This window comes from Abramis brama, assembly GCF_963993115.1.
Source record: "Abramis brama genome assembly, chromosome: 15".
Classification (NCBI taxonomy): domain Eukaryota; kingdom Metazoa; phylum Chordata; class Actinopteri; order Cypriniformes; family Leuciscidae; genus Abramis; species Abramis brama.
Genome location: NC_139977.1, coordinates 21,225,924 through 21,237,711, shown reverse-complemented (window position 1 = coordinate 21,237,711; position 11,788 = coordinate 21,225,924). Strand labels below are relative to the sequence as shown.

General features: G+C 38.4%; 3 protein-coding genes across 6 annotated transcripts in view; 1 reads left to right on the top strand and 2 right to left on the bottom strand.

Moving 5' to 3' along the window:
* Positions 1–1,173: 1,173 nt before the first annotated feature.
* Positions 1,174–4,079, top strand: ndr1 (nodal-related 1). Its single transcript, XM_084136570.1, has 3 exons — positions 1,174–1,496; positions 2,190–2,938; positions 3,040–4,079. Exons 1-3 carry the CDS (start codon positions 1,223–1,225, stop codon positions 3,190–3,192), a joined length of 1,176 nt encoding a protein of 391 aa, XP_083992696.1. The 5' UTR covers positions 1,174–1,222; the 3' UTR covers positions 3,193–4,079.
* eif4ebp1 (eukaryotic translation initiation factor 4E binding protein 1) lies at positions 3,502–7,304 on the bottom strand. The gene is made up of 4 exons (XM_084136571.1): positions 7,094–7,304; positions 6,801–6,995; positions 5,145–5,339; positions 3,502–4,229 (listed from the first exon to the last, which is right to left on the bottom strand). Exons 2-4 carry the CDS (start codon positions 6,934–6,936, stop codon positions 4,198–4,200), a joined length of 363 nt encoding a protein of 120 aa, XP_083992697.1. The 5' UTR covers positions 6,937–6,995; positions 7,094–7,304; the 3' UTR covers positions 3,502–4,197.
* A 1,352-nt stretch (positions 7,305–8,656) lies between these two features.
* Positions 8,657–11,788, bottom strand: part of ank1b (ankyrin 1, erythrocytic b) — a 69,966-nt gene continuing 66,834 nt past the window's right edge. For all 4 annotated transcript variants that reach the window (XM_084136389.1, XM_084136391.1, XM_084136392.1 and 1 more), the window contains one exon: positions 8,657–11,773. The gene's annotated coding sequence lies outside the window, so the exon portion shown is untranslated. The remainder of the gene's footprint in view (positions 11,774–11,788) is intronic.

Genomic DNA, 11,788 nt, shown 5'->3' with positions numbered 1-11,788 from the left:
TCACCTGAGCACTCAGAATCCGCACAAAGCTTGTCAACACATCACACGGGCAGTGTCAGGAGAAATAAGTGACGCAAAGATTAACAGTCGATATTTTAGTTGCCTACAGAGAGAATCTTTGAGCTTTATCGCTTTGTTAACGATTTGGCAAATCATTTTCGAAAGTCAAGGAAGGTAGCAAAAGCTGAAAGTTTGAAGGCAGCGCCCCCTGTTGTATAAAATGAGTCAATACATGTGGAAAGAAAGAAAGAAAGAAAGAAAGAAAGAAAGAAAGAAAGAAAGAAAGAAAGAAAGAAAGAAAGAAAGAAAGAAAGAAAGAAACTGTCTATGGGGTTCTATTGGTGCTTCTCAAATCTATGCATAAAAATCGGACCTTACCAGGCTGGAAATATTCGGTTCAGGATCAGATTAAGTTGCTTCTTTTCGATCGGGACGGGAGGTAAAGCATTTAACATTTCATTGGTCATATGGTAGGCTATGGCTACCATAAGGTCACGAATTGCTATGTCTATGAATGTAAAAAATACCAATTTTACATAAAGCTTTAGGTTATATAAAAAAATAGCCTATAGGCTAAAAGATTGTATTTTGGCCACAATAGGCTATAGCTGGAGTCGGTAACAAACATCTACAAGAATGTGTTATCATCATAACATGCTGTAGGTAAAGTCAAGCAGCCAAAAGATGCGGTAACATGAATATAAAAATGTTATAATGTGGAGATTTCCAATGACACGCTGCCTATAGCCTACTATTTCTTCTGATAGCATATGGAAATACATAGAAACGACATTACTTCCTCTATTTTCATTCAAACTAAGAAATAGTCCAGCATTCGGGGTGTTTTTCTCCTTTTAATCAAAGGGACATTGATGAACAAATGTAGTCCACTAATATTATTGTTTAAGTACACTTTCAAAAGGACCTTCAATACACAGCGCTCGAGGACAAGAATTAATGTTTTCACACCCTTTGACGCACAAAAGACTGCTGGTTTCGATACACGACGACCCAGGGACATGTATCCCTTTATGGATCACAAGGACACTTCAAAGACCCAAAGGACCTCACAGACCATCAAAAGACTTCAAGTTTCTATAAGTGAATTAAGATGCCCTGGCAGCACTCATTACACTCACTTTCCAGGGGACGGTGTAGGAGCAGGATCTCAGAGACAGTTGGCTATATTCCTCTGCGTGGTGGATCTTAACCAATATTTGACATGAGGTGGTTTATCTGCGGGGTTCTGAGCGCAGTTCTCGCGCTGGTGAGCTCCACGGTGTCCTTTCCTGGATTTCACGATGCGTTGAGGAATAGGATGCGAGCACCTGGGAAGAGCGGCGGAGGTCAGGCGGGTCAGAGCCGACACACCAGCAGGTATCCGCTCTACATGATGCACCTCTACCGGACCTTTCTGACCGGAGACGACAAACAAACCAGCCACGAAAACCCAACTCTTTACGAGTCCGATTCGGTCTTGAGCCTCTTCGCCAAAAGTGAGTAGGTTTATAATTTTTTTTAAATATTTAAATTAATTTTAAACACATTATTTGTACATTATACAACGTTTTACACTAGTATGCTGATATTTTTCCTATTTTTTGGATGTTTCCGATGATAATATATAGGCCTATAGCCTACATATAATACATTGAAAAAATTATTTTCTATAAACAATTAAAGATGAAATATAGCGACAGGGATTTTATTGCACGATCAATCGCTGCATTCGGCGGTCAAACAAAATCGTTAAATGCTTCCTACAGAAGTGTTCTAGGCTAGCCTACCAGTAAAAAAATTATAATAATAATTAAAGTTTAAAATAATATGCACATTTATTTCGTAAGTAGCCCGCCGGTCATTATCGCAAAACAACTCTCTTCAGGTTGATAGACCCCCGGGGGAAATAATTTGATAGTAGTAGTTTAGCTGGTTCTAAGCTATTAGCCAAGTCACGTATTATGTTTATTAGTTTGTGTATTAGCTGCAAGACGTCTGTTTCAAAGTGGCTTGGGCAGCAATACACATCTCAACAATAAGAACATTCTACTTTATTAATTGCTTGTCCCGAATATACCCATGTGTGAAAACATCCTTTAAGATAATTAAGCACCACACCTATCCTTTCTAGACTGTTTAACTAACTGTCCCTTGACCGGTAACTCATTTCTTGTCCAAATATTTTTCAGGTTGCCATCAGGTTGGTGACAAATTAGCTGTGACATTTGACATGTCCTCCATATCAACAAGCGATGACGTCCAGCGGTCTGAACTTCGCATTCGCCTTCCAGAATTCACCTCTGAGATTGCGGTGGATATCTATCACGAATCCAAACGAGAGTGCGACCGAAGCCCCTGTGATGAAGTACGCCTTCACCTGGGCAGCGTGAAAGCCAACCCAAGTGACCCAACCTCCCATTCCTCCTGGAGGATCTTCAACATCACAGCGCTGCTCAAGTACTGGTTGCACCAGGGTGAGAGCATTTCCTCGGAGGAACCCGTCCAGGTGTCTTCAAGTGCTGAGAAAGAGAGGCATGAGAGTTTCCAGCATCTTACAGCCAACAGGGTCATGATGGTGGTTTACTCCAAGCAGAACCAGGCAAAGACGTCCACCCTCATCCAGACTGCGGAGCACTCCAAGTATGTCGCTCTGGACCGGGCCGGTGGTGGAAGTGAAACTGTGCCTCGGCGTCACAGGAGGAACCACAGGACTGACGACAGAGTGCGAGACGCAGCAGCTAGCATGATTCCAGGTGTTTCGCAAGAAGGGGAGAAGAAACCTCTCTGCAAGAAGGTAGATATGTGGGTGGACTTTGATCAGATAGGCTGGAGCGACTGGATCGTTTATCCAAAGCGCTACAATGCCTTTCGATGTGAAGGTAACTGCCCTACACCTGTTGATGAGACCTTTACTCCAACCAACCATGCTTACATGCAGGTAAGAATCTTTTTAAACCTTTGATATAGTTGTGATTATTACTTTAAAATGTTTTCTGTTTGCTAGACCGACTCTAATGTTTGTTGTCTTGTCATTTGCAGAGTCTTTTGAAGCTGCACCACTCAGACCGCGTCCCATGCTTGTCCTGCGTACCCACCCGTCTGGCTCCTCTCTCCATGCTCTACTACGAGAACGGCAAGATGGTCATGAGACACCATGAAGGGATGGTTGTTGGAGAATGTGGCTGCCACTGAGTCTCCAAACCCCCAAATGAACTTAACACTAGCACTTTGGATATGCTCCTCAAACCAGGAAAAACATATCTTAGCACGAATGAATCTAAATTGTTTTCATTTGTACAGTATTTTCACTTGAAATAATTGAGGTACCCTGCACTGAGGCACCTGGATTACGTGATACTATTTTTGAAAGCCTTGTGTGTTTACCTAATTTGTAAATAGTAGAGTATGTAAATTACCAAATGTAATAAAATGTTTTCATAATGGTTATGCATTGTCTTATGAGTTTGAAAATCATCAGCAGCAAATAAATATGCCAAACACTTGTAAATTCTCTGGTGTTTATTGATTTTTTTTTTAATGCTTAAATGTCTCTTCAGTAATATCAGGGAAGTTAAGAGAACTTCACAGCAAAAAAAAAAAAAAGGCATTTTACATTCTGTTGAATGACACTTTAGGTGAGAATACTCTTCAACAAAAATTTGATTTTACCATTACAAAAAGTATCAATGCCAGATGGAAAGTGGTCAAATTCAGGTATTATGGTATGCTAAATTTATAGGAGTTGGCATCTGGATTTTCCTCCACATGACTCTTGTTGAGACAACCACCAAAAAGAGGTGTTGCTCCACCTACTGATCATTAGGCAAAACTACACAAACAAATCTGTATCAAATAAACAATGTCACATGGTGGCCTGTTGGATGTCCCCCATGTCTTGTATAGTGCTTGGGATGCACTATCTGACATCTGAGATAGTGGCTCTTTCAGGCACAACAGTGTTAGCTGATGTTGAGAATCTAAAGTAATGGCTTTGTGCGCGTCTTGAGCGACAGCATCCGTACAGAAAAGGAAAATATCTTTTGGACAGTAGATAAAAGAAAAAAAAAAGAAAAAAGAAAGACAGATGACATGGAAGGAGAAGTCTTCTGTGCATTTATCCTCTCAGGGAACAGTTGTCATCACAGTAATATTCATTACAGTCGTCGCCTCCTTCGTGTGGCAGGTCCTCTATTGTAGTTAGATATCCATTTCAAACTGGGCATCCTCCCCTTGAAATCACAGAACAAAATTAATATTTATCGAACATATGTAATCCTATGAAGCCTACTGTATCATATTTGATAGACAATTTCACAAGTCCTCTAAATTATCAACAATCTACTACATGATTTCTTTCGTCTGATAGTTTATACTTTTTTAGAAAGCAAAATGACTTTTAGTACAATAATAAAACTATCTTTAGGCTGTAAAATCTTTAATGATTTTTATGAAGTAAACGCAAGAATAACTTTTATATTGTTCGTAATATTTCAAAATGAACACTTACTGGACTAAAGAAACTTAATTATCCTTTTTTTTTTTTTTTTTAGAAAAGTCATGTTAAAATGAGAGTATGATACATTAGGCTTTTGAGGAATGTTTAACAGAACAATTTCTGTATTATCATTGTATAGCTTGGCAAGGCATTATATGTTTTGCCCCACAAAATACAAACTACAGCTTTGATCATAATGCCAAGCATTTAAATATAATTTTACAAAATCATATTATTGGAAGATATTTATATGCACTTTATGTAATCAGTCTGCTATACTGTTATAAAGAGCGCATTGATTTACATTACAAGCTATCAGAATTTCATCTCACTTTTATAGCATACAAACATCAGCAAATGCACAAAATAGCATTTTGCTCAGTTTTTGCTTCTGAACGAAACTTGAATATGAGCTCCATATTTTCATTTATCACAGTATACGAGCCATAAAAGCCTGATGTATCAATTATGAAACTCAACAAAAAGCAAGTATGCAAATGTTTAAAAAAAAAAAAGACTGTGTCTAAAGGTTCAATAAAATGCTTCATTTCAAATAATTTGCTTTTTTCTTCAGATTATTATTTAATATGTAAGTCTTTACAGGGTTAATAGCTTTTAGCTTCAGAGCACGTCTGAAAGTTGCTTTTACCTGCGCTCTTGTCCGCTAGGGGGCTGATGTTGTTATTATTGACCGTCTGTTTGGGGTGGGCCTTGTCATTTTTAATGGTGACCGAAGGAGGACTGGTCACCCCCGGAATGTCAGGAAGGCAGCAGGGCGGTGTGCGGGCCAATGGGGAGCTGCGACAGTCCAGCAGGAACTTTCGATCATAGATGATCCGGGTGCCTATATATAATTTAGTAATCAAATAAAATACAGCTGAGGTTAAGCTATGTTAAGGAAACGATGGTCCTATATCAAGATCTGCTCTATAACAAGTTGGTCTGTGAAAACATGGAGGCCAGCCAGGTGCGTTTGGGCTGTGCCATGTTAATGTTGCGAGCAGCATTCAATCCCAGCATGTGTAAACATGTCCCTATGACGGTGCATTTTACAACATTCAACAGTTGCATCATTAAAGGGTTGAGCTTTCTCACATTTGATCCTAATCAGAATAGTGTTAAGAGAAAAGCACAAGCCAACAGGCTGAAATGGAGCAGTGAGAACACACTATCAGCTCTACTCATATCAGCCCTGTTGAACCTACTGTGAACCTTCACACACACATACAAACATCCTTGAACTACATTCACTCAGTGAGGTAATGCTAATGAGTGCATTACAGCAGCACCCAGAAACACCCGTCAACATAACACATAGGTTTATGCATATAAATCAAGCTTGTACACCAATGAAAACACAAGTGATAAAAATGACACACTTTTTAACCAATAAAAAGTCACATGACAAAATTTCCCCTGTTAAACATAACACACCTAATTTGTCCCACGATATATTGAGTGTTACATCATGGCTGAAATGATGATCTGGACTAACAAACAGCTATTGATACACTGTTTACAATAATAAGAACAGCTGCCCTTATGAGCTAGAAAAGTAGAAGTGTGGTGTACACTGGGAAACCAACAAAGTCACATGATTCGGGTGCTGTCACATCCTCTTTTGTGGACTGTTTACAATCTCTGTCAACTAAAAAAAATATATATATGTATATAAACATATAGACATTATAGAATATGCATTTAAATTTTCAGTTTTTCACAATTGTTCAAGAGCCTTAACCATGTCAGCATATCCAAAATCCACTTGAAGGTCGTTCAAGGCCATGATGTTTACTCATAGATGAAACGGTTTAATTTTACACAATTTCAAATAGGGAGGTTATTTTATTACGGTCTCTTTCAACAATTTATAATTTATAGTTATTTAAATTAATATTTAAAATCAACCAACCCCTGTTTCTACGTTCACAGTTTTATATTTAAACATTTTAATAACAATATTTCTGCAATTGTAATGTCTGAGCAGACCTGCAGAACATTGTTTCGCAAAAAAAAAGAAAAGAAAAGCAAGATGCAGTCGTGTCAATAAAACAATGTTCTTCTTATCGTGACGATAAGATTCCTGCATTTATTACCTGTTCGCGGCTACAGTTAAAAAGGAAAACAATACAAGACAAACAGGCTGAAGCATTTTGAGCACGCGCACCCCAGTCTGTCAAGCACAAAGACAATGCGAGCGGTGCGCGAGCTCTGAGATGCATCGCTATGTCGCGATCAAAACAAAAACAATGCCTGCACTGCGACAGCTGCGAACGCTTCCAAACTGCAAGTTCGTGACATTTACCTCCAGGAGTCGTGCTAAAAAGGGTCCCTCCGGGAGTTGTAGAGTAATCATGAGGCATATGGGCCGCATCGTTGATTATGACTCGTCTGGTGGTCGGAATTGCCTGACTGGTGGTCTTCTGACTGCTCATGGACATTTTCAACTATTGCAACCACAAACTCAGCCAGCTGCCTTAATCAAATAGTGTCTTTGCACCTTAAAGTAAAAGAATAAAACAATTAAGTTAGAACTGGGATTTTTTTTGTATATGTTAGCAGCAGTTTAACGTCAAGTTACTTTCTCTAATTATTTACCTTGTCCGTTTGTGGCAAACTTGACTACATACAAAAATAAATACTACTAAATATTTGAGCCTGTATTACACTTCATTCACACACTCACACTCGCAAACTAGCTAAATGCTAGGCTTCTCCGCGACCACGTTTTCTCTCTCACTCCCTCATGCACACAACACCACGCACTCAACAAAACATGAGCAGGAAAGGGCTATTTAAAACGGAGAATTGATGCAACGGCGCCCCCGCTGGTATGCGTTAGTAGGCCTACTGCAAGAAAGCGATGGGAAATGTAGTTTTTCCGATGTTTACAGGGGTTGTTTCCGTTACACCGAAAAAACTATTTGTCATTCATTGTTGTTTTTTAAATTGCAACATTTCCACTGAAATCAATCAGATTCAGAGATTATCACTAGAATGCGATTGATTGTCTTGACATTCGCTAGACATTTGATTGATTTTATCTTTATCAAATCAGGTTATCCTAGTTAAAAAAAAATAATTAAAAAAATTATTTATTTTAAGAAGTCTCAGAATAACAAATTGGGGTACCCGCAGACTTTTTGTCATCATTTACTCACTCTCATGTTGTTCCAAACCTATTAGATATTTTGATGTTGGTAACCAGACATCCGTTGATTTCCATTGTTTTGTTTTGTTTTTCCTACTATGGAATGGTTACCGTCAAATGTTTGACTACCAACATTCTTCAAAATATCTTCTTTTTGTGTGTGTGTGTGTGTGTGTTTAACAGAACAAAGAAACTCATGCAGGTTTGGAACAACATGAGGGTGTGTAAATGTTGACAATTTTTTCATTTTGGAGTGAACTATCAAATTTAAAGCCATAATGTCTTAATTATCTTAAAGTGTATAAGAAAAGTCTTAATTATCATTTCAAGAGGTCTTACATTTGGGGACAGAAAAACAGGATTCGCGATATGGCTTAAAGCGATGATTAAACATCAAAAGGTAGGCTAATGATTAAACTGAGAGCAAAGTAAAAGCACGACGTGTTCGTTCTACACAGGCTCACGGTTTCAGAGCAATTCACAATGAATACCGCACATTATGCCAAGCGATTGCTTTGATCTAGCCTGTTAATTGATTTAGTCAATGACTACTTAAAATGTTTTAAAGGCTGAAATGAGGTTTAGTAGTTAATGAAACTTTTTGTTCTTGTCAGAACTTATAATATTTGAACTGCAAAGTTATTTAGCCTAAATATTAGTTTTTTACAGTCATTTTATGGGTAGGGTGTATCGACATTGTCCTGCCTCGTTCATATGGTAGGCTAGGCTATTAGTTTTTATTTGTGCAGGTCTTAAATTTGATTTTAAAAACCCTGCAGATACCCTGAGCTATGCATTCATATTCAGTATGTGTTATGCAAAATATGACTATTTTGTCAACAGTAAGATTTTCTGTGTGACTGTGGTAACAATTCAATAGATGGAGCTGAAAATAAGTTTAAACCCATCCTTTACATATTCTATTCATTCATCCTTTGAAGTTAAAACTACATTTATGAATACATAACAATAATATTTGGCAAATTCTCTTACACACGCACACAGTGTCACAATATGTCACATCTTTCTTTATTAACTTTTGTAAATGATCTGAGCTGGTGTGCAGGATAAATGGTCTATACATTTCTTCATATTAGAATGATTCTGAATAAAAGGCTTGTGTACATATTCAATGTTCGTATTTCCTCTCTCCGTTACAATAATAATAATAAAAAATAAAAAAAGGGAAATGAAAACATAAATAGCAACAAAGCCTCTACATTCCCCATGACATGGGCATGTTCGTATTACTGGATTCTAACTAATTTACTTAAAGTACAGCCATAACAACTCTAATAAGGGTGCATAGCATTCTAATTAAATATAGTTTGTCATATATTTATACATATATTCTTTATTAAAAACATCTTTTTCTGTGCATGTGCGCAGTTGCATTCCTTAGTACAGAGTAATATGATATTGCGTTTATAATGTCATTAATCCATTCTAAAGGAGTATAGGTGAAGTCTAGATTTTTGCAACAGTTAAACATTGTACATAAACTCTTCTTTTTTTTTAATACATATGATTGCAATGTCAAATCGTTTTGTTCCTTAAACCAAAAATAAATGAATGAAACATTCTCTTCCTTTACCCCCTTTGTTTTCAGGAATTTTGTCTCGATCAACAATTACAGCAGCGACAAGATATTGAACATGTAGGCCATCTATGTCCTTCATCACTTTCCAACACCCATGATAATCCTTATACTCCTTTGAGTGGACAAAGGATTTACTGTTAAGTATGTATTAACTAGAATCATGGAAGAGAAATCATCCGTCAACACAAACCTGAGTGAACTGTAGAAAACAATATACAGTGAGGCAGAACTCATACGTGTTTTAATGCGTTGGTGAGAAGGGAAGTGTGCAGTCTCACAAAGCACACTCATTTCATTGACTAAACAAAAACACTAGGATCTGATTAAACACTTTTCTTAAATATGAAAGTACAATCATTGTCATTCGTCCAATTGTCCATGCATTCCATAAATATTTGTTTGTAGTTTGGAGGATAAGTTCATTCATTCATTCACTCACTCACTCGCTCATTGACATCCATCGAATTAAACTACATGAGTCAGTATATCACGGTGTGCTCGTGACTATGTAAGCTACTGTGCTGTGATTAAATGCTGAGCACCATACCTGATTTCATTATGCTTGCCAGCCGTTCAAAAAAACCTTGTCCATTAAAGTGAAACAGCTACCGTTCAGTGAACTCGAGTTGGCATGTAGATCACGTAATTGCATACGGTGTGAGATACTCATGCATGCTGTTATATCTCTTGAATCGTATACGTCTTACAAATGCTACTAAAATGTCGGGTTAATAGAGTATACACTGAACACACAGGCGCTCGTAGACCGAAAAACACACGCACGCACACCGACAACAACGCAGTATTCCAACTGTTGCAGCACGTTTGATATTATTGCTTTGGTAGACTATACTTCAAGAGTTTTTGTGTATGTTTGGGCTCTTTCATAGTAAAATAAAAAAGAATAACGGTGAAAATGCACATGCGAATGACGTTAATAGGGAACCGGTAACATGAAGTTGCAGTTTAAGCTTCCCATTGTTACCATAAAACCTTGTTGGTATGTGTTGTGAGACATCAGAAGCCAAAAAAGTGAGACAGACAGTTGTGAGTTCACAGTTCAGGGGTCAATTTTAAGGTGGACTTTCACAGTGCTGTCTGTATATTTATCGGTCTATTTTTAACTGTACATCTAAATGAAAAAAAAGAAAGAAAAAAAAACAAACAAACAAAAAGAATAAATCCAAGAGCATCATAAAAGTTTAAAACGCTTCCTTGTCACATAACTCAATCTGAAATCCCAAACATTACAAAGGCAGTTACTCAGAGATAGTCCCCAAGCCCCACACGTCACAGCTACAATCGTTTATTTTATTTTTTCTTCACCAGCACAGCTTGATTAATAATATAAAATCAATAAAAATGTCCGGGCCGAGTGCAGGCCCAAGAGAACAGCATGAAAAGCGGTGTTAGCCTGCATGCAATGCTACATTAGTCTCTGGAAATGGTCTGACATGACGGTTTTAGTTGAGCAGCTGCGCTACATATGAGGGTGAATGGATGGTCGGTAGGTCGGAGGTTAAGGTTGTGAACTGTCAGACAGAGAAAGCACGTGCCCTCCATAGGTTGCCATTTGGGTGTTGAACGTACAAAGCTACGCAACCTCCAACAAACGAATCGGTTCGGATTTGAAAGGAGGGGGCCTATGAATTCAAAACAAGAGATATGAAAGTAAAAGGTGGCTGACAGTTCAAAGGAACACGGATACGTTTAACAAAGTGGGAAAAAACGCACGCGGACGCTCACGAGCAGGAGAGCACAGTGGCTTGTTGTCATTCCCATGGCAAACACCAAATGAGTTCTGACCGATCCGGAAATAAAAGCTCAGTACCAAGCCAGAAGCGAGTACACATGCGTTAGATACCGACACACGCACACACACCGACGCACATTCACATAGCATTAGAGTGCATATATCACATTGAAGAACAGGATAAAGGGCCTGTGGGAAATGACGTGACGGGCTTAGCATCCACTATGCTGCTGTGTAATGACAATCTGTTTGACAAAATAAAGACCTGTTGCTTTTTTTTTTTTTTTTTTTTGGGCTGTTGTGTTCCCAAGACCCCTTGTTTCAAGAGTCTCTCATTTTCAAGAAGGTCCAAAGGTTTCCCCCTTCCCACTGCCAGTCCTGGAACGGCCCTTTACCTTGTACCCCTTCAGTTTTTTAGATAATGACAGCTCATAGGTCATGCACCAGCAGTCAGTCATGCGTTTACAGTTGACAGGAAGCACTTTTTGTTGCTTTTTTTGGTGGTTTTCTTCACGTTTTTGTATAAAAAGTTCATGCCCTATGCTAGTTGTGTTTTTATCTTCTTCTGTTAAAAATGTTACAAAACTACAGGTAGAGAACGCCTCGTCCTTGTTTTCCAGCGACACTCCGTGGTTGCTTGGCTGTAGGACTTGGGTGCGATGTGTTGTTCTTTCACTGCGTGTTTTTTATTTGTTTTTTTTTCATCGCTCCATGTATCGTTCTGTCTCCCAGTCGTGCGTAGGTGAAGGATGGTTTGGCAGTGGATGTTCGACCCTGGAAGAGCAATCC

What these genes read in the sequence shown, in the direction of transcription:
- ndr1 (XM_084136570.1), top strand. Translation starts at nt 1,223, where the DNA reads ATGAGGTGGTTTATCTGCGGGGTTCTGAGCGCAGTTCTCGCGCTGGTG. An exon ending in CTTGAGCCTCTTCGCCAAAA is followed by an intron (nt 1,497 to 2,189) that starts GTGAGTAGGTTT and finishes AATATTTTTCAG; the next exon opens with GTTGCCATCAGGTTGGTGAC. An exon ending in CCAACCATGCTTACATGCAG is followed by an intron (nt 2,939 to 3,039) that starts GTAAGAATCTTT and finishes TGTCATTTGCAG; the next exon opens with AGTCTTTTGAAGCTGCACCA.
- eif4ebp1 (XM_084136571.1), bottom strand. Translation starts at nt 6,936, where the DNA reads ATGTCCATGAGCAGTCAGAAGACCACCAGTCAGGCAATTCCGACCACC. An exon ending in TTTTAGCACGACTCCTGGAG is followed by an intron (nt 5,340 to 6,800) that starts GTAAATGTCACG and finishes AATTATATATAG; the next exon opens with GCACCCGGATCATCTATGAT. An exon ending in CCTAGCGGACAAGAGCGCAG is followed by an intron (nt 4,230 to 5,144) that starts GTAAAAGCAACT and finishes TGTGATTTCAAG; the next exon opens with GGGAGGATGCCCAGTTTGAA.